General features: G+C 36.8%; 1 protein-coding gene across 5 annotated transcripts; it reads left to right on the top strand.

Annotated features, from left to right (window-relative positions):
- The first annotated feature begins 1,837 nt into the window (after positions 1 to 1,837).
- LOC139951460 (uncharacterized) lies at positions 1,838 to 22,885 on the top strand. 5 transcript variants are annotated; one of them, XM_071950367.1, is made up of 17 exons: positions 1,838 to 2,130; positions 6,025 to 6,079; positions 7,968 to 8,006; positions 9,225 to 9,284; positions 9,690 to 9,738; positions 10,441 to 10,490; positions 11,084 to 11,153; positions 12,282 to 12,370; positions 13,459 to 13,500; positions 14,051 to 14,080; positions 14,540 to 14,569; positions 15,647 to 15,685; positions 16,872 to 16,941; positions 18,580 to 18,662; positions 19,224 to 19,293; positions 20,322 to 20,404; positions 22,404 to 22,885. In XM_071950367.1, the coding sequence occupies exons 2-17, from the start codon at positions 6,062 to 6,064 to the stop codon at positions 22,683 to 22,685; spliced, it is 1,104 nt and encodes a 367-aa protein (XP_071806468.1). In that variant the 5' UTR covers positions 1,838 to 2,130; positions 6,025 to 6,061; the 3' UTR covers positions 22,686 to 22,885. The 5 variants fall into 5 exon arrangements, with proteins under 5 accessions (XP_071806468.1, XP_071806466.1, XP_071806469.1 ...); XM_071950365.1 differs by having other exon boundaries at positions 10,426 to 10,490; XM_071950366.1 differs by lacking the exon at positions 1,838 to 2,130 and adding an exon at positions 4,944 to 5,134 and having other exon boundaries at positions 10,426 to 10,490.
- The last annotated feature ends 1,132 nt before the right edge of the window (positions 22,886 to 24,017 follow it).

Genomic DNA, 24,017 nt, shown 5'->3' with positions numbered 1-24,017 from the left:
GCAAAGTGTAAACTATTCAAAAAAATACAAAAAACAAAACACTTTAGAAGTCTCACAGATGTTTATAAAAAGGGAAAATTATGCCCCTACCTCAGAGGTTAAACGGTGACGAAACAATAGAAACGCACAGACGCGACGCCAGGACTGGCCAATGAACAACCTCCTTTTGACCTCTAGTTGAGGGCTCCCTACTGAAATGACGTCATGTGCATAAGGTAATGGTGACCAAAACCTCTTTCTGTAAAACTGCACTATAGACCACACTTCAACTTGTTTGTCGTTTCTACAATGTTTTAACAATCAACAGCTCTCAATTCAGTGCTCTAAATCAGTAGGCATAGGCGAAGGCCTAGTTTTCATCTTGATTATTATTATTTGGATAAAATCGGAATACAAAAAAGCTCCTAATACAGGGAAAGGGCTTTTTGGCTAAGATTGGCCTGGTTGCGGTTCCACCAGTGATTTTGACAAGGGCGTCAGAGGGCGGGACGGAGGAGATATTTCCCCCTCACTTTTAAGACTTGGGGCGGCGTAGCAGATGTCACCCTCACTTTGTGATTAACTGAAATTATGCAACAGAGTAGCCTACAATTCAATACATTTTACTTGATTTTGATCACGTTTAAAAAAAAAATATATAAAAGAACAGAGAACAAACAGTGAAATTTTTTCTTTTTTTTCGTTTTTTTTTTCGTGCAGATTGGTATTTTTCCATTTCTATTACAGACTATAGACGAAGTACCGTATATGATCCCTCCACAAAGCGCCGTGTGCGTGCATGTGCAAAATTTACATTGTTATAATTACACAGGCACAACATAAAATGTTGTGAAATCAATTTAAAGAAATAAATAGGAGCAGTTTGAGCCATGACCAGATTTTTTTAAGACAAAGAAGACTAATTTCACAGGTGGTGAAATTCAAAAAAAAAAAAATTGCATTTTATGGGCCATGCTATTTTGAGATTTGTTGATGTTATAAAATTCTGGTCCGACAAAAATAGGGAACAATTAGTGGTGTTACATAGAAATTAAATGTAAAAGTAATGGTATGGGGTGCAGATAATGTAAGATGTGTTTGGTCAAGACTTACTCGCCCATCCCCCTACTTTTCAGTGACAAATCTCCGCTCTTTAAAGTCGCACTTGATACACCTTGTCGCCGTGTACTCTGCGAACAGTCATGCAACAGTCGTGATTTTTTTTTTTTTTTTTTTGGGGGGGGGGGGGGGGTTCTACTTTTGAACCGGTTGACTGATATTTATCCTGACAGCCTCGTTACGCTAAGCAAGAGTTTCAAATGACAAGTAATGATTATATGCCCGTTTAACTGCCGATATGTGGCAGAGAATGTACCCCTCCCCTCCCTCTCTCTCTCCTTCCCCCCCCCCCACACTCTCACCAAAATGTCCCCCGTCGTATTATTTGTTCTTATAGTTGTACTATCTAACACACTCTGTTTCTCTTGTGCAGTTAGAAGTACAAACATTCCCTTTCTGTGCATCTCTGTGGAGAAATCGTTTGTTCCTTCCATTGTCCCGGTACTGCAGATCTTCTCATAGACTTTGTACACAAAATTCCTTGTGGATGGAGCACCCAGGTCTTTAGAATTCCCCTATGGACTCCTTTCATTTACCCTTTGTTTTGTCCGCGGTCTCCATGATGCAAGTGAAATGACATCACCCCCCCCCCCCCCCCCCCGCCCAACTAAAATCGTCTAAGGAATTCCTGAGATTTCAAGTACACAATGAAGACACAAAGGAAATGGTCACATATCGAGCACCAAATGGAAATGACGTAACGTAGTGAGGTCTTTGCGTCTGGTCCAGGTTAAAAAGATGGAGTCATGCTTGGCCCTATAATTATAGGACTCGACTTCAACTGTGCTGTACACACATTTAGAGTCCTAACTATTAGGGTTCATTTCTGGGCGGAAAATCTTCAACGCTTCGTAACTCAAATGTTACTGTAGCATAATACGCAAGTGCAAGATCCCAGGGCTACAGTCACGCTGAAATAGAAAGGGAAAATAAGTCGTTGAATTATGCAGATAATAGAGCCCCTCCATCCAGATCATTACACTAATCAGCACCACTTGAAGACAATGACATCCACTCACCTACTGGAAACAGGTGAGCTTTGATAAATATGTTTGGGTTTTTTTAATAAAGAAATGGACGGCGAGTGTTCTGAGGTGTGGAGAGTCCCATTTATTTAGGAAAAGAGCCTTTGGATCTTGGTACAGAATAACGGTCATTCACTTAGATGTAAAATGTCGTACAGTTTTCCACCACGTTTTACATGTAATTATTGAGAATTTGTTTAATGTTTTGCACATTTTTAGTCAACAATCGTACTTTCCCCACTGTTGTGAGAAATGTTGTAAAACTTTTCATAACTAGCATTTCGTTGACAAAAACCAGAAGATGACGCTGTAAAAAGCGACTGCACCAAAATGAACTTAAGTAAAACTTCCTCTCTGTGTGTTTGGGCTATTATCCACATTTTGTTTATTTCAAATGCAGTCATATTACAGAATTGTTTTTTTGCTAACAAAACAGTTGCTGGCAGTGGCAGTGTAAGCACCACAAACTGACAAACCTATAGATGTTTGAGATCGATCGGCCATTTGGGTCACGAGAGAGTAGTGAAAAACCGATCACAAATTTTGCATTGCATCGATGTCAAAATAAAAACGACTCAAACGCTCAGTGAGCGATAAACTACAAACGCGAAGTTATTTATTTCTCATCAAATAATGACATTTCAGACATATTTCTAGGAATGTTTTCAACTATCAACATTATAAGTTGAATGTTAAAAAAGAAATAAAAAATAAAAAATGGGCTATGGTATGAATTGGATAAAAGCAAAAATACAAACAGGGAGACAATCACAGTTAGAAGTTAATGGAGTGACAACGGTATTGTTAAAAGGACTTGTGGTGTAAGGGCGCCCTCTTTCCAGCCCGATTGACCCATGACTCTTTCCAGGTAAAACTGGATACAGAAAATAAATTTTGGTTTTACCCATACACCGATGTGTATTAGCACTGTACACTCAGTACTTTCCCAAGTCATGTGAAAAAAAAAGTATGGATACAGCTACAGAAAGTCAAATGCTTTGTTATAATACAATGGGTCTATTAAAACCTAAATAAAATCAAGGTAAGATAAGGGTAGAGGTCAACAGAAAAAAAAATTAATGCTCATTTATTTACAGAAACATTACAATTTAATATGCCCGTAAACAAAACTAAGAAGACAGGACCCACTTTCATAGCGCTGCATACGGGAAGCGAATTTTCGTGCTTACTGTAGCAGAAACAACTGTTAAAAGAAAGGTACAAGCCTGTTTTACAGGTTAGTAAATAGATCAGGCGGCCATCTTGCACGTTAACCATTGACTTGCATTGTGACGTCATGTATTTTCGTGCAGTAAGGACCGAAAGTTTAGCCTTGCGTATTATGCTTACGGTTAGCAGCGGTATGAAATGGAAATCGTACAGTAAGCACAAAGTCGGCCGCTAAGCAGTTTTATGAAATTGGGCCATCTTGAGATGTCCTCTGAAATGTCCACTTCTACTCTGGAAAGGTTCAGCAACCAGTATTCTTCCGGTTGTGACGTTGAGTCTCAGTAGGGCTCAATTTCATAGAGATCCTCGCTTAGTAAAATCAGACAAGACTCAGCTCAATTGTTATGCAAATAAACAACAGCTAAATACCAGTCACAAGCAATGTATATGGCATGACATTTTGGCCAGTAACATAAGCGAGCTCGTGCTTAAGCAGATTGTTTTGCTTAAGCATCTCTATGAAAGTGGCCCCAGTCTTCAAAAAATTGAAAGATTGGCACTTTCCGAGGAATTCTTGACTCTTTTTTAACAGAAATTCAGGGTAAAATGAACAAAATCCAGGCATATCATAACTCATATAATATAGGAATAGACGATGTGACCTGTGACATCACATATTAATTATAAAAGAGCCTCAGAGCCTGGACTTCCTGCAGGCACGATTTGTACACAGCCCAATGGAAGAAAACATCAAATCTTATAATATTTTATGAAGATGGCACTTTCCAATATTTATCAACTTTTATGAAAGGGGACACATCTCAAAACTTGTCCAGTTTGTACTTTTATAACTCTTGGATTTATGTGGAAGTTATGACACAAAATGTCAACTTTCCCATATGACCAGTGTCGTATCTTGCATGCCAGAATACTCAAAGAATGCACAAGGTCACACTCATTGTTCACAAAGTTCACATGGTCTATAACAACACCTATAATATAATGATCATTATACAAAATCCACCATTCAAAGTTTTAAAGGGACACACCGACCGAATTGGGCTATTTGGGCTACAAAACAGACTAAGAAATGTATTCATCGGGTTTCCAGGAATGAAGAAGAACAGTCCTTAAAATAAATCATCATATTATGCCGTTTTTGAGCAAACAAAAACGAAGGTCGCGTGATTGTTGTAACCAAAAAGTGGTACAATCACGCTGGCCTTTTACCGCTTTGGGGGTTTGGGGGGTTTTAATCATTTTTCGCTAATTACGTGACATTTCGATGATTTTTTTTGATTTTTTTTACAGCAACCTTAATTAACCATCTTTAAAACATTATTTATGATTCTACAGCCCTAAACTGCGTACACGGTGAGCCGGTGTGTCCCTTTAAAACCTACGTATGGATAGGTATAATTCATGCCGAATACCGCGAAATCGGCTCCGATTGTTTTCATTCGAACCAAGTTTTTTCCACCGGTTTTTTGTTTCACCAATATCCCTTTAAAAGCTAAAAAAAAAAATGAATTATGAATAACAATAATTATTACTTCAAGCCTCAGTAACCCTGTAACGTACTGTGGAAGGGAAAGTCCCAGGAAAGGAGGAACCGGCACTGGGAAAATACTTATTTGGACACACAAACACGTTCCAACAAGACACTCAAAAGTAACATGCCTGTGATATTTTTCACAGGACTCGGGAAGTACTGAGTATACAGTACTAACACACATCGGTGTATGGGTAAAAACCAAAATAAATACACTCAAAAGTGTTTCAATGTTGAAAAGTTAATTCTACATTGATCCACCTGTACTGCATGAATCTACTACTTTTTGGTAAGTTGAATCATGGCGGAAAGAATCCTACTTTGTTTAACATGACTTAATTGAAATTTAACACGTCTGCAGAAGTTGATGTGTACATTTTTTGCACTGTTTCGTACACGATCCAATAGCCACACTATAGATGGCGTGTAAACGTTTGACACCGTAGCTTCTATGGCTGTTATTATAGTCAACCACTAATTTGAAACTTCCGTGATTAGGAATACGAAACATGCGTTCGGGATTCGGGTTTGTTTAATAACAAAGCTATTTCCATTCACATAGTAGTCAAGATTTAGTTTGTAGTTCTACAGGAAAAAACATACACAAATTGCTGTGAGCAAAACATAAATAAATAAATAAATAAACCATCATACATAGGGTTAAGCCGTAACTGTATGCAAAAGAGTGAAAAGGCACTCTTTGATAGGAGCCATAGCGACAACTCTTTTTCGAGTGGTCTTCTACTCTTTTAGATTGAAGTTTGCATCTTTGTGGGTGATTTTTCACTCTGTCCTGGAGTGAAACCCCTCTTAAAGAGGTAAATAACCACCACTCTTTTTAAAGAGCCATATGAGGAACAACTCGACATGTAAAGAGTGGTGTTTTTCACTCTTTTACATTTAGAGAGTATATTATTATTGATAGGTGCACATAAAATAACCTAAATAGATGAACGAAGGTTTTCCTACTCTGTGTTTCTGCATGGTTCAATGTAGACCTACATTTACAAACACAAATTTGTTTTCCTCATACACAACACATGTTTGGTGGCTTGTGCAACCTCCCTAACCATCCCCGCTCATCAAAGCCTTCAGTTCCTAAAAAGCACAAGATTTTTAGTTTATTTTTTCACACTCTTTCAGACTTTTTCCTCTCGGTTTGTGGTTTGAATTTAACAGATGCAAGAAACCGAGGCACAAGAAGACACAGCAAGCAATGGCAGAAAATAAAAAGGTGCGATTGCACTTTCATTAATCTCATTCAATGAAATAACACTAATCACGAGTAAAACAACCGAGTAATGTTCATAGAACTCGGGGAAAGAACTGAGTTCGCAGTGCTAACATTAATCGATGTAAGGTTAAAAACCAATTTTCTATATCTAATTCAATTAAATAACACGACTAAAACAACCGAGTAATGTCCACAGAACTCGGGGAAAGTATTGAGTATACAGTGCTAACATTAATCGATGTAACGAGTAAAAACCAGTATGCTATACCTCATTCAATTAAATAACACGACTAAAACAACCTAATAATGTCCACAGAACTCGGGGAAAGTATTGAGTATCAGTGCTAACATTAATCGATGTAGCGAGTAAACACCAATATGCTGTATCTTATTCAATTAAATAACACGACTAAAACAACCTAAACATGTCCACAGAACTCGGGGAACCGAGTATGTCCACAGAACTCGGGGAACCGAGTAATGTTCACAGAACTCGGGGAACTGAGTAATCTTCACAGAACTCGGGGAAAGTATTGAGTATACAGTGCTAACATTCATCGGTGTAAGGTTAAACACATTCTATATCTCATTAAATTAAATAACACGACTAAAACAATATAATAATGTCCACAGAACTCGGGGCACCGAGTAATGTTCACAGAACTCGGGGAACCGAGTAATGTTTACAGAACTCGGGGAAAGTATTGGATATACAGTGCTAACATTCATCGGTGTAGGGGTAGACACCAGTATTCTATATCTAATTCAACTAAACAACACGACTAAAACAACCGAGTAATGTCCACAGAACTCGGGGAACCGAGTAATGTTTACAGAACTCGGGGAAAGTACCGAGCATACATTCATCGGTGTTAGGATAAAAACCAACATTCTATATCTAATTCAATTAAATAAGACGACTTAAACAACCTAATAATGTCAACAGAACTCGGGGAACCGAGTAATGTTCACAGAACTCGGGGAATTGAGTAATGTTCACAAAACTATGGGAAAGTATTGAGTATACAGTGCTAACATCCATCGCTGTAAGGGTAAACACCAGTATTCTATATCTCAATCAATTAAATAACACGACTAAAACAACCTATTAATGTCCACAGAACTCGGGGCACCGAGTAATGTTCACATAACTCGGGGAAAGTATTGAGTATACAGTGCTAGCATCCACCGCTGTAAGTGTAAACACCAGTATTCCTTGTCCTCAGTGCAACACACCGACTAAAATTAACTAACACTTTTATAACACTAATCTTGAAAATAAAATATGAAGTATGGCTGCCAATTTTATCTGAGTGTCATACAAACAACCACATCATTGTGGCATGTTATTATTGCCCTTGGTAAGTTTTTAATCTTAAAACCTCAGTTTTTAAACGGGAAAACGCCAGGGGTGCGGGTGTTAGGGCATGGTTATATAGGATTAATATTTGGTAAAACTGCCTCTAGTTTCCATTGCATGACATTGTGTACAAACGCACATAGTATGCCTTCAAGCCTTCAAGTGTAAAACCTGCTGATTCATCCATATCGTGCCTCAGAAGCTTAAAGGTCAAATTGTCATAAACAGTAGAAAAACAGTTTCGTGTGGTTGTCATGCTTGAATGAAATTGCACAACAGCAACGTTCATAAAGGATGTAGAATTCAAAGCAATAGTTCAAAGGCACAGGACACTATTGGAAATAAATCGCATAGCAGATTGCATCTTCAAAGAGTAATTATTTTGTTTCGAAAAACAAAGTAAATTCACTAAACAAATATCATCGAAATTAATCTCATAGCAGATTGCATCTTCAGAGTAATTAATTTGTTTCAGTTTCACATAAATGTTTTAAGATTGATATATTTCACTTCTCAATTAATTGACAGAATCGGCCACTTTCTTTCCCCCCAAACAAACAAATGTGGGTAAGTTAATTAATTTATTTATTTGTTAAATACCTATTTACATCTCATTATCACTAAACAACAGTAGTACCTAATATCAACCAACAACTGTTGGTTTTATTCACATTTCATTATCTCAAACTAAAACCAGCTAAAAGTAGCCAAAAGCAACCAACAAGAGTTGGTTTAGTTCACATCTCATTATCACCAACCAAGAGCAGGTACCAACAGCAACCAACAACAGTTGGTTTTTAATTTTACAGACGCAAGGTTTAAAGGCAGTCGACACTATTGGTAATTACTCAAAATAATCATCGCCATAAAACCTTTCTTGAGTACGAGTAATGGGGAGAGGTTGATGATATAAAACATTGTGAGAAACAGTTCCCTCTGAAGTGACATAGTTGTCGAGAAAGAAGTAATTTTCCACGAATTTGATTTCGAGACCTCAAGTTTAGAATTCGAGGTCTCGAAATCAAGCATCTGAAAGCACACAACTTCGTGTAACAAGGGTGTTTTTCTTTGATTATTATCTCGCAAATTTGACGACCGATTGAGCTCAATTTTCACTGGTTGTTATTTTATGCATATGTTGAGATACACCAACTGTGAAGACTAGTCTTTGACAATTACCAATAGTGTACACTGCATTTAAAGGCACTGTACACTGTTGGCAAATTACTCAAAATAATTGTTAGCATAAAAAGTTACTTGGTAATGAGCAATGAAGAGCTGTTGATATAAAACATTATGAGAAACGGCTCCCTGGCCCTCTGAAGTATTTTTTATGCATCTGTAAGCATACAAGTTTGTGCAACAATGGTGGTTTTTCTTCGATGCAACTTCGATGACCAAGAGGCAAATAGTGTTCGCAGAGTTGTTATTTTATGCAATATATTGGGACGCAACGAGAATGATGGTCTTTGACAATGGAAGACCTTCAGGACGCTTGGTGGCAGCAGACTTACCAGGTAAAATCCATTGTTCTCGGTAAATGCGCGTGCTCAGAACTACGTAAACAATGGAAATTTACCTGGTAAGTCTGCTGCCACCTAGCGCCTCAAAGTCTCCCATTACCAAACGTGTCCAATGTTCTCATTATTTTAATGTAAGACACCTATGATAGCATAATACGCCCAAATCATGCACTACTTACATGGAGACAGTAATAATACTCAATGTTTTCCCACTCGGACTTAAACTGATACTTAGTAAATTGTTTATGATTTTTGTCAATAGACACCTGGAAAGAAGTCGCCTGCCGAAGCAGATGGATTTGTGAAATCATTGGGTTTTAAGGTATTTACCTTACATGGTGTCAGTCATTGGAAAGTAAAACCTATTTTGTTCGTATTGGCAATTTAATGATTTCTCAGTTCCCCAAGGCTTGGTCCTTGGACTGCTACTGTGTTGCAGTATGCCCGTACTCATACCCTGTTCATGGCTTATAAGTATCATTAAACATAAACTTATCACATAAAAAAATATCGCGGTGGTACCTATTTGTATTTCTCTGTTATAATTATTGTTTTCCACCAAACTTGGTATTAGTAAAGTATTTTTGTGAATTTGAAAGCTAACCACGTGTCTCTGACAATTTTTCGTGTGTTTGGAATCAACTAATTACCAGTCTCAGCTACAGAGAGGGTCCGCAAGTGTCCGTTTTCGGTCTGTCAAAATAATCCACTACTTTTTTGTTTATAGTCTTTATTAACAGACAAAACAGAAGCAGACACAAGAAGTCAACAAGAAGGTAACTGACTATGATCATTTGTTTTTTAAATATAGGAAGAGTTTCCCATTGACAAATACTTATTCTATTACATGGCTCATTAAGAGAAACTATAATGCCTTATTGAATTTGAATACGAACTATTTGTTTCATCGGCTGGAGAAAACTCTTGACGTTTTGACCCCAGCAACGTTTTCTTTGAGAAAGATTTTGCAAGGGTCTTTATGCAGGGTCTTTGGTGTGTAATCCTTCTGTGCAAAAGCGAGTTCTAGTTTCTCATGTGGACAATTTAGTTCAATATGCAAACTAATATTTTTTTGTTTGCACCTAGTAAGAAAAAAAACACTACAATTGGTGTTCATATAAGTAGGCAGGAAGAACCTTTATGTTTGTGATTTTACTCTCTAACATGCAAAAGAGTGAAAGGGCACTCTTTGAAGAGCCATTTGAGGGACAGCTCTTTTTCGAGTGGTCTTCCACTCTTTAGATTGAAGTTTGCATCTTTATGAGTAATTGATCACTCTGTGCTGGAGTGAAACACCTCTAAAAGAGTGAAATAACCACCACTCTTTTTAAAGAGCCATGTGATGAAGGACAACTCTTTTTCATTAAGAGAGTACCTAGTAAGTCTGCTTTCATCAAACGTCCCCAAAGTCCCCCATTCCACCACAATCTAGATCAAACTGCTTAATTTTTCCTGTTTTTAAGACTTCCCCACACCAGGTGAACAACTATCACAGTCTGATACTCAAGATGATCTGGATCAACAAATGGTAAATTTAAATGTTATCTGTTTTCAGAACTAAAAATAATAGAAAAAAAGCTTCTTATATTTTATTTAGAAACTAAAAATGAACTGCTCTAAAAATTAAAAAAATTAATTTTAAAACTTGTTTTAGTTCATTTAACAAATCCATGGTTTTAATTGTATGTCGGTGTCCGACTAGGCCTACATTATTTCCAAGTCCAATTTCGTACGGTCGACTTCACGTGGTAAACTTATACTGAATACACAAAATAATCTTATCATTATCATTTTGTTCGTGTGCACTGAGAAAATAAAAACCATGCTACAGATGAATGGGTGTGAATGGGGGTAATTCTGTTTCAGTCCCATGAGTAGGTGGCAACTGTTGAAATTGGTCGATAGCTCAAACCAATTACGTGTAGCACTCACCCTGAAGTGCGAGTTAGGGAAAAATATTTTATCTAAAAAATAAAACATCTTCTTCTTATTTTTGAACACTTTTTTGTTTCAAAACGAAACAAAAACAAAACCAAATACATCCATTTAAATGGCACGCATCTTGAATCTTGAATCACAGTATTTTAAAAATATATATTTCCGCAATTTTTTTTCCCACAGGGTGCATGTGGACTCGACACGGCAGTGAACAAAGCAGAAGAAAACGAAGAAAATCGGCAACAAGAACATGGTAAAAACTGTCTTAAAGTCACTTGGAAGTGGTATTTTTTCAAAATAAAGCTTTTGTCACTAATATATGTGTTTTGATGAGTGGAATGTGAATAAACAGTTAACTAAGGTTTAAAAAAGTCAGTTCTTATGTTATTTACAAATTTAAGAGTAGTCCCCGACCCGAGAGGGCGCTGTTCGTGACGTCAATCGAGGCAGACTTTGCCTGTAATGCGTAGAGTAAACACAATTGTACATGTACGGACCAAGTCGTGAGTTTGTACGTTTCAAAAAAAAAATGTTTTCTTTTTCCGGCAATGCCGACCAGGTGTATTGCTGCTGAATGCAGAAAAACACTTTTTGAAATGTACCAACTCACGACTTGGACGTACATGTACTTTGCACGTGTGTTTACTATACGCATTGCAGGCAAAGTCTGCCTCGATTGACGTCACAAAAGGGGTAGGCGGAGTCAGCCCCAAACAACTTTATATATTTTTTAAACATATAAATCGTGACAAACAAATACTAAAAAAAATTGTTTTATTGTTCGTAAGCATATACTCTTATGTTTGAAAGAAAAAAATTATATTTCCAGGTGACTTTAAAAAAAAAACGTGCGCGAAGTTTAGCGCAGTGAATAGTTTTTCCCTAGATGCCAGCGTTTTTTGTTTTTTTTACCTTTTGATGTTTTCTTAAATTTTGCATTTGTATTGTATTATAATCTATACCACATGCTCTAGATTTCTTCTGAACTTAGGCTTACGTTTTAATTTTTGTTATTGTATCTTATTTTAATGTTATTGTTTGTATTTCAGCGCCATGAACACTTTTGTGGATTTGCGCGCTTTATAAGTTTTCATTATTATTATCATTTTATTATTTTTATAAGATTTATTATTATTATTTCAAGAGAATAACAATTTATATAGGCTACACAGAAATCGAACATTACAAGTTAATCAAAAAATAGCCCTTCAAGAGAACATAAACCTTATTGAATTAGAATCAATAGTCATATAACTCATTGTCAAATCACATGGAAACCACAGTGCTGCATGAATAAACTCTCAACATCATCCCATTTCACCAAAGTCAGTATCACAATTTGTACTTTTTATAATGTTATTTTGTTATATTTTACTTTAAGATGATGACGACGTTTTCATACCAGGTGAAACAGCAAATGAGAAACAAACACCAGTGTCTAACAATGCGGCAACTCAGATTATAGATAGGGTAATGTTCCTATAGATACATTCATCTGTTTGTGATCCTTTTTTTTACTTTTTTTTTTTAACTGTCCACAAACATAAGCATATCAGTTTTTGATGTTTGAAAACAACAATGTGACTTTTGTTAACAATTTAAAGATTTTTCGTTTTAATATCACAGTACCAGCGACATTTTTTCCTTCAATTAATTGAATTCAAACATTAATGATGAGTTACCATCATTAATGATGGTAATTGTGTGCTCTTAATATTTATGCATAACGTCATAATTCTTACCCAAAATGAGGCTATAGGCGCAAGTCCCCCATCACTTGTAGTGGTTGCGCCCATCGCCTCGTTTTGGATTAGCATTGTGACGTACCTCATGCATATAATTAAGAAAGGCGTATACACACATACTACACATATCAAAAATACTCCAACTCATAACTGAAATAAATGTGCTTTGTATTTTTACCCACACTGAAATCTGTATGTCAAAGTGCCCGAATTGTGTCTCGAAATCGAAGGTCCATCCTTTTCCCATGCATAATAAACAAACGACGTAATCTTTAAAGGCAGTTGACACTATTGGCAATTGTCAAAGACTAGCCTTCACAGTTGGTGTATCTCAACATATGCATAAAATAACAAACCTGTGAAAATTTGAGCTCAATTGGTCATCTAACTTGCGAGATAATAATGAAAGAAAAAACACCCTTGTCACACGAAGTTGTGTTCGTTTAGATGGTTGATTTCGAGACCTCAAGTTCTAAACCTGAGGTCTCGAAATCAAATTCGTGGAAAATTACTTCTCTCTCGAAAACTATGGCACTTCAGAGGGAGCCATTTCTCACAATGTTTTATACCATCAACCTCTCCCCATTACTCGTCACCAAGTAAGTTTTTATGCTAATAAATATTTTGAGTAATTACCAATAGTGTCCACTGCCTTTAACTCAGATTATCTGTAAATCAAAGTCTCATATTATTGGCACATCAAACTTAAAATCATGTAAAAACTAAATTCAAATTACTGCAAAAACTGGCATCCATATTATCAATATTACCCATCATGACAGATTGCTATTAAAATGTTTTGCAATTTCACAGACTCGTCCAGCAACCGTCCCTAAGCATTATTACAACACCGTGGTAAGCTCATTTATTTGTTTATTGGGTGTTGGGGTATTTGTTCGTTTGTTTAATTGTTTGTTTGCTTCTTTGAGGAATTTTCTCTTTTTGTCTTCAGTATTTCCAACCAACTGCCAATAACAGCGAGGTTTAAAAAAATGTTTTAAATCAACAAACAAAGGCAGACCTTTCGTTTTAAGTATAACAGTTCCAAAACTGAAAAGAAATATGAAAAAGAGAAAGTATAAACAAAAAGAGAAACAATTGTTTTGTTATAAAACTTAAACAAAGCACTACTTAATAATAAATACATGAATTTAAAATTATATACCAAAATGATTAAGCCGTTCATCCCTTTTCCCGCGCTCTGAACTTAATTTGTCATTATGAAAAGGGAAATAATCATCTATTTGAATATACAATACGTATACAATCTGTTTTCAGATACTTTCCAAAACATCATCGGTAAATATTTCTTTAAAAACCTAAAATTGTTGTTATACCTAGTTAACATTTAGTATTAATTTGTTGTTTATTTGGTTTAATTCTTACTGATTTGCTCCGATTACAGAAGCCTAAGAGGTCGTCTATGGGTGGTGAGGTAAGTTGTTTGAGTAGTTGCCAAAATCAGGGTGTTTTAAATGTAAAGTTCAAGACCAAATGTTCTATTAAACACTATTCATTTTGCTAGTTCAGTTCAAATACAGTAAACCCAGATTGTTAAAATTCAGAAACTTTTATGTCAACACTTCTTTGAACAAAAACCTGGGTATTAAAACAAAGGCTTCTTGGTGAAGTTTTAATAATTTAATAATCGTTCAAGCAGGTCTTTCAATTAAAACCGAATGATGACGTCACATTGCTGCCCTCCCAGCGATTTTTTCGCAGGAGTTGCCCACATTTTAACTGTTGCGAAACTGTGACATCGTTCAATGTGTATCTCATTCGCATTCGCAGGAAGTATGAAACTGTCTTGACACGGATACGCAAAATATATATACACTTAATATTTTGTTGTCCAGAATGAAATTGACGATGATTACTTGTTATTTGTTAACAGGGAGCTAAGGAATCGGTTTCCGTACGTGAGGTGAGTATGTATCACTTTGCATTAAAACTACTTCTATGTTTACCATTAGAAACTCGTTTTATTCCCCATTGTCTAACCATAATCAAAAGGCAGACAGAACAATGACGCGATGTTCATGTCGTTCAGGTAACATACAAAGATAGACAGTTAAAATATAAAACCTTGTCAGAAACGTCTCCCTCTGATGTAATGTAGTTATGAGAAGGAGATAAGTTCTCGCTCAAATATTAAAGATGCTATTATGTCAGATTTTTTGCCCCAAACATTAAAAAATTGTTTAACTTTTACTTTGAGTGGTCAGGAACCATGACAAAAAATTAAAACGTTTCTTATAAAACACATAAGAATTGGTCACGTGATATTTTGTCGGGATCCCGACAAAAACTGATTTTGAGCACTTTATTTCACTGCTACTAATAATTGGCGGACTTTTTCGAGCAATGGCTCTAAGGAAAGCTTGTAACTTTCTCGACCCCCATCAGAATACCTATTGAATTTTAAATAAAAAATTTGGGGTCAAATCGGCCAAAAATCTGACATAGAATCTTTAAAAGACTTAAGGCATTAAACCTTTTATTATGCGTCTCAAAGCACACAAACCTGTGCAACAAGAATTACTTTTATTACTTCCTTGCAACGTCGATGAACAAAATGAGCCCAAATGATCACAGATTTGTTATGTTTATGCCTTTGTTGGGATACACCAAGTGAGAACACTGGTATTTTGACAATAACCCAAGTACCTTTTAGAGGGAGGTCCATTTGATTGCAGAATGAGATGGTTGCAGTTTTTAAACAAACTTTTATTTGGTCTGATGAAGCAAAAGGTTAATATTCACTGTAACCATGACCGATGACAAGCAACTCAACTCATTTCAACAGAACATTTATTTTAACATTTGCACATGAGGCATCATCCTAAGGCTTGTGATGGATGTGCCTGTTACAACAATACAAAACAAAACAGGAAATGAAAACAAGCTTAATCACTGTATCTGTGCCGTGTTTTAAAGTGTTCAAATTTCCCCAAGACCTATACATTTATAGATTAATTAACTTATTTTTTACATGTTCAAGTTGAAAGAGTGGCGGCAAGATGCTTCGAAAAAGATTGATGTAAGTTTAAGTTGAATTTTTAAAACTAACCGTTCCCTCAAATCAATTTGGAAGTCAGATAATTGGCAAGGCCTATAGATGAAGACAACACGTAACTATAGTAAACTTGCGGGCACAACCTTGTGTGAAATCTCTTTTTGGCGGGAAGAAGAATGTTGGTTTTGAAAGGAGCCGGTGTGGTCTCGACGTTTCGACCAGACACTCTACTCGTCTACAGGAGAAGCTTGCAAAGCTTAAAACACCACTACGACTGGGCTGCTTTGACTTCAGATGAAGACAGTTTGATGGATAGACAAATGGACGATCAGTAGCGTTTTTTCTAAATGGGTTCAACATCTATTTGTTTTCAGGAGGCACACTGTTACTTACTCTCTAAATGTAAAAGAGTGAAAAACACCACTCTTTACATTTCGAGCTGTCCTCCATACGACTCTTCAAAATGAGTGGTGGTTATTTCACTCTTTTAGAGGGGTTTCACTCCAGCACCTTTTTGGGGTGGTGTTTGGGGAGGCTTTCTGCTATCATTGTCCTCGGGCCCAGTGGGTTTGGCATGAATCTGTGAGGGTGCACTCTGTGCCAATTTTATTTTGTTTTTTGAGGGTTTTTAGTCCATTCTGTGGTTTTTTATTTTTTATTGTTGTCCCTTCCTCTTATCGCTGCGGTGTTTCGTTGTGGGTGTAGTTTTTCGTTTTCAATGGTCTGGTTTTGCTTGTGTTTTAATGTTTTCTTTTGTGTGATTTTTAAATGTTTCAGTGCCATCACCTTTTTATATTGTTTAATTATATTTTTATCGTTGGCAGGAGTCTGGTTTTACACATCTTTTGATGACAGTTTTACACTTTTGTTTTAACCTTGGCAGCTCCTGTACAACTTGTAACTATTGTGTATGTCTAAAGATTTAAAAGTAAAACAAATAAACAATAAAATAAAAAATCACTCAAAATGATGCAAAGTTTAATCTAAAAGAGTGGAAGACCATTCGAAAAGAGTTGTCCTTCATTATATGGCTCTTCAAAGAGTGCTTTTTCACTCTTTTACATTAAGAGAGTGTATTGAATCGAGTTTATTAAATAGAGGCACATCCAATTTCACCAATACAGATTCTTCAATTATTGTTTTTAATTTCTGAAACACGTTATCATAACTATTTCACTGGAAGAAACAATTTGCACTTTTGTTTTATCAGAGGAATTGTGACCCCGGCACAGAAGTTAACGCAGCAGGAGTTGAACAAGAATACATGCCACAAGAAACTGGTAAGTATTAATCGATTGACTTTACTGACATTTGAAATAATAGGCGTTTGTTTGATTTACTTCCTAAAAGTGGGAATGCTGTCAAGAAATGTCATCATATTGTTCGAATTAAAGACAGATGACACTATTGGTAAATATTGTGAAAGACCAGTCTTCTCACTTGGTGTATCTCAACATACATAAAATAACAAACCTGTGAAAATTTGAGCTCATCAGTCGTCGAACTTGCGAGATAATAATGAAAGAAAAAACACAATTGTCAGACGAAGTTGTGTGCTTTCAGATGCTTGATTTCGTGACCTCAAATTCTAAATCTGAGGTCTCAAAATCAAATTCGTCGAAAATTACTTCTTTCTCGAAAATTACGTTACTTCAGAGGGAGCCATTTCTCACAGTGTTTTATACTATCAACAGCTCCCCATTACTCGTTACCAAATAAGGTTTTATGCTAGTAATGTTTTTGAGTAATTACAAGTAGTGTCCACTGCCTTAATAGTTATAGGCAATAATATAGTAATTTATACGAGTAATCCCAATCTACCAAACCACCAATATAAAATTGGTTCAGATAAACATTTGTAGACGATTTTAAAACATGTTGTGTTGTCATTTAGCCTTCGAGAAAGACTCTGCCAGGGTCGAACCGTCAGGCCATTAACTATTTTTTGCATTTATACAGTCGGTCCATTTGGTCGGTAAGTTGTTTGCAACAGCTAATTCTATTTTCTCATCGATTTTAAAACATGGCAGTTCGGCAACCCAAACTTACAGTTGAGATCAACTATGCTGCGAGGACTTAAAAATAATGCCAATGCTCTCCTTATTTTCCTATTTCATTCCAAGCTCACTAAATTTCAAGAGATGGTAGAGATAGTTTTCCTTCAACTTGTTTTTAAAAGAATCGAAGTATTATATAGCGCACGTATCTACCAAACAAGGCACTCATAGGCGTCGAGTATTACAAACTTTCAGAAAGATAGGTTATTACTGCAGTGATGAATTCTGAGACCCAATTACGTATAGCAAATTATAAGGGTTTACGGCGCAGCCACAGCCAGGAACAATTGGCGTTAATAGCACTGAACTTATGGACAAGAAGGAAATATATCGGTCAACAAACTGCTCGTAGAGTTTTCAAGTAACAAAAAGAAAAGTAGAAAATGTACACAGCACACAAAAGAAGTATAGCTCCACTGTTTAAAGCCATTGGACACTTTCGGTAAACAGTAGTGTCCAAGGCCCACACTTTGTGTACCACAACTTCTATATCAAATAACAAACCTGTAAACATTTAGGCTCAATCGGTCATCGGAGTCGGGAGAAAATAACGGGAAAACCCACCCTTGTATCCGCATGTTTCGCCGTGTCATGACATGTGTTTAAAATAAATTCGTAGTTCTCGTTTTCGAGAATTGATATTGTTTTACTGTTTTCTCAAAAAGTAAAGCATTTCATTGAATAATATTTCAAGAGAAGTCTTTCACCATTACCTTCTGTAAACCCTGTAAGTTATTTGTAAATCTGTGAACTTTTTTTCTGTACCGAAAGGGTCCAATGGCTTTAAAATACGCTATTTCATTATTGAATAGAGGTTAATTGAAATGCGAATAGTCACATTATTGTTAATCGTTTCCACAGGTGCAGAAGGCTGTGACCAACCGGACACAGCGCCACAAACACTACAGTCGACTCCTGTGTGTGAAGCTATTGATGAACAATCGGTAATTACTGGACGTCTTTCTTTGAGCAACCTCTATACCGAAGAAGTTGTTTTACCCTTTTTATGTTTGTTGGGGTTGAACAAAGATTTGACTAGAGTGGGATTCGCACCTCCGGATTAACATGCCGGCGCTCTACCAACTGAGTATCTAGCCCTATGTTGGCGGTGTCCCTATTTTGTCAATATCTTTGTTCGGGGGGTGCTAGTCAGAAGCCATACAACCGTTAACTGCCGTATAGCCAGGGATCACACCCAAATTACGATACAACCTGGCAAGCGGCAGCCAGGGGATCACCTTAAGGGGATGCAACTTTTTGTTTCAGATATCAATATAAACCACAAGGGAAACTGACTGGGTAAATTTTGAAATAATTTTTGGGGTTGAACATAGAATTAACGTGCTTTTTATGTTTGTTTAGACATATCTTTCTTTAGTTTGTCTCTTAAAAGCAATATCAACCACACAGAAAAAATACCACAAAACAACTTTTGGAACATCTCCTTTCTGGGTCTGGTTGATAACCTTGAACATGTTGTCACTAAAAAGGTTTTTGTTTTACAGACGAGATGTGAGCCCGGCACAAAAGTGAACACAGCATCAGCAGGCAACGGAACTGGAGGAAAGGAAACTGGTAAATATTAATTGATTTACTTAAATAACATTCAAAATAATTTTCAATAATTTCAGAATATTTTTTGCATGTTAAAAATTAGCCAACCATAAGGCACTATAAACGAGTCCCTATTGAATTTGATGACTAATATTTCCCATTGAATTTGATAGCAAAATTGTATAAAATATGTATCAAAATCACCAAAATCAAATTGGTTGAGATAAACATAATATGTTGAAGATTTTAAAACAATATATGCCGATTCGGCAACCAAGCTTTACAGTTGAGATCATTATGATGAGAGATCTTTAATTTTAGAATATCGTTGATGCTATCCTTTATCATGTGGATTGTCTGTTTTTATTCCAGGCTAGTTATCCATACAAAGATAAGTTTTCCCTTAAAGACACTGGATACTTGTCAAAGACCAGTCTCCTCACTTGATGTATCTCAACATGCATAAAATAACAAACCTGTGAAAATTTGAGCTCAATTGGTCGTCGGAGTTGCGAGATAACTATGAAAGAAAAAAACACACCCTTGTCACACGAAGTTATGTGCTTTCGGATGCTTGATTTCGGATGCTTGATTTCGTGACCTCAAATTCTAATTCTAAATCTGAGGTCTCGAAATCAAATTTGTGGAAAATTACTTCTTTCTCGAAAACTAAGTCACTTCAGAGGGAGCCGTTTCTCACAATGTTTTATACTATCAACCTCTCCCCATTACTCGTTACCAAGTAAGGTTTTATGCTGATAATTATGTTGAGTAATTACCAATAGTGTCCACTGCCTTTAAAATGTAATCAGAATTTTGCTGGTAATACTGAACTAATGGATAGGAAGAAAATCATCAAAAGAACAAGACGTTATTAAACATGTATCGGTCAACAAACTAACTGTTGTAGGCCTACTGTCTTTGCAGAGTTTACAACAATTTCAAGTAATTACATGAGATGCACACAGCTAGCACCACACACAATAAAGACAGCTACACTTCCCATTAAAGATATCTCTATTATTGGACATTTTTGTTAATGTTTCTAGGTGCAGAAGGTTGCAACCAACAGGATACAGAACCACAAACACTGCAGTCGACTCATGTGCCTGAAGTTGCTGATCAAGCATCTGTAAATAATAGAATAATATGTTAAAGATGCTATGTCAGATTTTTGGTCCCAAACATGGTATTTCAAAGAGTATCACCCGCTCTAACGAAAAAAAGTTAAACTTTTACTTTTAAAGGTCAGGAACCATGACAAAAATTTAAAACGTTTCTTATAAAACACAGAAGAATTGGTCACGTGATATATTGTCGGGATCCCGACAAAAACTACTTTTGAGCACTGTATTTCACTGCTGCTAATAATTGGCGGACTTTTTCGAGCAATGGCTCAAATGAAAGCTTGTAACTTTCTCGACCCCCATCAAAATACCTATTGGATTTTTAAATCAAAAATTTTGGGTCAAATCGGCCAAAAATCTGACATAGCATCTTTAAATTTGAACCAGGAAACAAGAATATTCATCTCGGTTTTACCCATTATACACAGAAGTGTGTTAGCACTGCACACTCAGTATCTTCCCCAGTTCTGTGCAAATAAATCACATACATATTACCCGGGTGGAAGTTGAACCCACAACCTTTGCAATTCTAGAGCAGTGTCATACCAACTAGACCACCGAGATTGCCCGGTAGTTTATAAGTAGAGGCATTTGAAAATCGAATCTAGCACGATATCCATTCGACCCACTGCTAACAACATAGGACTCGACCAATGCCTTTATCTACCAGGCAAGGGTCGTGTGTTCGAATCCCACCCAAGTAATATGCCTGTGATTTCTTTCACAAAACTCAGGAACGTAGGCCTACTGAGTATAAAGTGCTGGCACACATCGGTGTATAGGAGGAAAACAATTAGGAGCATCGGTAATTACTGGATTCTTCATCAGGACTACCTCCATCAAGCTGTTGCCATCCTGTCTTCGTTTGGATGATTGGGATGTTTCTCTGTTTTTGTTTGCCTATCTCTGTCAAATCCCGTTTCAGCTATAATTTCCCTTGCTCATCCCTAATTTAAAATCAACCACAAGAAAGCTACCAGACCAGTTTCCGTTGTGAATGATTATAACTTGATAATTGAAACGAAAGGTTGCATCCCCTTAAGGTGATACCTCTCCTGCCGCTTCCCACGTTATACTTGGGTGCGATCCCTGGCTATAAAGCAGATTAAAGTCACTGTTTGGTAATTGTCGAAGACCAGTATTTTAACTTGGGCATCCCAACATATACAGAAAATAACCAACCTGTGACAATTTTGGGTCAATTGGTCATCGAATTTGCAAGAGAATATCGAGAGAGAAAAACCTTTGTTGCAAAATAAATTGGTATGCTTTCAGATGCATAAAAGGGGCTTCAGCTGAAGTCTTTAATATTTTGGTGAGATATTCAGAGGGAACCGTTTCTAACAATGTTTTATACTATCAACATCTCTCCATTGCTCGTTACCACGTCAATCCGTATAGCTTTTATTATACAGGTTCTACTCCTTTCATGTCAGATTGTTTTTCACGTCCCAAAACATATTTAAAACTGCATACTTTTCCTGGAATGGTTGTGGCCTAATGTGAAACAGACATGTTTTCTTAAAGGCAGTGGACACTATTGGTAATTGTCAAAGACCAGTCTTCTCACCTGGTGTATCTCAACATATGCATAAAATAACAAACCTGTGAAAGTTTGAGCTCAATTGGTCGTCGAAGTTGCGAGATAATAATGAAAGAATAAAACACCCTTGTTTCACGAAGTTGTGTGCTTTTAGATGGATGATTTTGAGTCCTCAATTTCCAAATCTGAGGTCACGGAATCAAATTTGTCGAAAATTACTTCTTTCTCGAAAACTATGTCACTTCAGAGGGAGCCGTTCCTCACAATGTTTTACACTATCGACCTCTCCCCATTACTCGTTACCAAGTAAGGTTTTATGCTAATAGTTATTTTGAATAACTACCAATAGTGTCCACTGCCTTTTAACATACTATAGTATAAGACTCGACCACTTAGAACAGCGCCACTTGTCAGCATTTTGGGGCATTCACGCTGTTTGATTTTTCCTGTTTTCCCCTCAGGTCGATCTAGTACATGAAACCATCTTTCGAGATTTGTCCGACCAGATTGGAAGAGATTGGGAAAAACTGGCCACATATTTAGGCGTTTCAGAAAAGAGACTTGAATACATCAAGATGGACCATCCCCTTGGTGTCGAGAACCAGATTTACTATATGCTAATGAAGTGGAGATCATTGTGCGACAACTTTGGAAGCAGCTCCTTTTTGGTCCTGGCCGATCAACTTGAACGAATTGGACAGAAACCCCTGGCCGAGAATATCCGCGGGCAGTTCAAACACTAAAGTCGTTATATGCCACGACTCTCTACAATTGCACTCCTGAACCTTGCATCAAGTGAACCTCGCAGTAAGTGAACCTCACTTCTGTGATTTAAAACTGCAAAGTGACAGTAACAGTAAACAGTAACATAACAGTGACTGTTGATATGTCTAACTTATACTTACTGTACACGTACATGAACAAATTTTAAAATGTTATTAAGTCCAGATTTTGAATAAAAGTTGAGTATTTTTTGCTTATAGATTAGTTGTCTCTTTATACATTATTTGGTTCCTTTAGGCCTATGTGTTGGTTACATACTTTGCGTTTTGTCATAGGTCAGGTCTAGCTTGCTCAAAACTATTTTGGTGTGAACTATGTTGCATAATGGGTTCACCCAACTAATTCATCTCCTGTAGCAAACAGTGCAAATCTCCTGTAGCAAACAAAACCCTTTAGAAGTCTCACAGATGTTTATAAAAAGGGAAAACTTAGATCCCCTACCTTAGAGGTAAAACGGTGACGAAACAGTCGAAGATTTGTACGCGCGACGCACAGGATTGGCCAATGAACACTCTCCTTGTGACCTCTAGGTGGGGACCGCCTTACTTAAATGACGTCATGTGCATATTAAGGTTTATTGGTGACTTGAACCTCTTTCTGTAAAACTGCATTATAGGCCTAGGCCATACTTAAATTTGTTTGTCGTTTCTAAAATGTTTTAACAATCAACAGCTCTCAATTCAGTGCTCTACATCAGTAGGCATAGGCGCAAGCCTAGTTTTCATTTTGATTATTAGTTGGAGTAGGACTACCAATAAAATCGGCATAAGCAAGTTCCATCTATACCGGGAACGGACTATTTGGCTAGGATCGGCCTGGTTGCGGTTCCACCAGTGATTTAGACAAGGGCGTCGGAGGGTGGGACGGAGGGGACATGTCCCCCTGACAGCGTATCAGATGTCACCCTCACTTTCTGATTAACTGTTCGTTAGAAACTATGCAACAGAGGTACAATTAAAACACCCCTTTCGTGATTTGGATCAAGTTTTAAAAAAGTTATGAAGAACAGCGAACAAGTGGCGAAAGTTTTTCTTCATTTTCGTTTTTTTTCTCCTGATGGACCACGTGCAGATTGGTCTATAATACAGACTAGACAAGTTTCGTCCGAGACGAAACCCCTTTTATGAGTCGTAGTGTGTATGCATGTACCGTACATGATCCCTCCACAAAGCGCTGTGCGTGGCACGTGAAAAAATGTTACACAGTTACAATCGCACAAGGCACAACATGTAGTAAAATCAATTTTAAAGAAAATAAATAGGAGCAGTTTGGCAATGAAAAGATTTGTCGTG

Source organism: Asterias amurensis, chromosome 19 (genome assembly GCF_032118995.1).
Source record: "Asterias amurensis chromosome 19, ASM3211899v1".
Classification (NCBI taxonomy): Eukaryota; Metazoa; Echinodermata; class Asteroidea; order Forcipulatida; family Asteriidae; genus Asterias; species Asterias amurensis.
This window is presented reverse-complemented; position numbering and strand designations above follow the sequence as displayed.

Excerpts from the sequence above, each read along its gene's own strand:
- LOC139951460 (XM_071950365.1), top strand. Across the intron at positions 8,007-9,224 it reads CCCCAAACAAACAAATGTGG|ACACCTGGAAAGAAGTCGCC; the intron begins GTAAGTTAATTA and ends TTTTGTCAATAG. Across the intron at positions 12,371-13,458 it reads CAACTCAGATTATAGATAGG|ACTCGTCCAGCAACCGTCCC; the intron begins GTAATGTTCCTA and ends GCAATTTCACAG.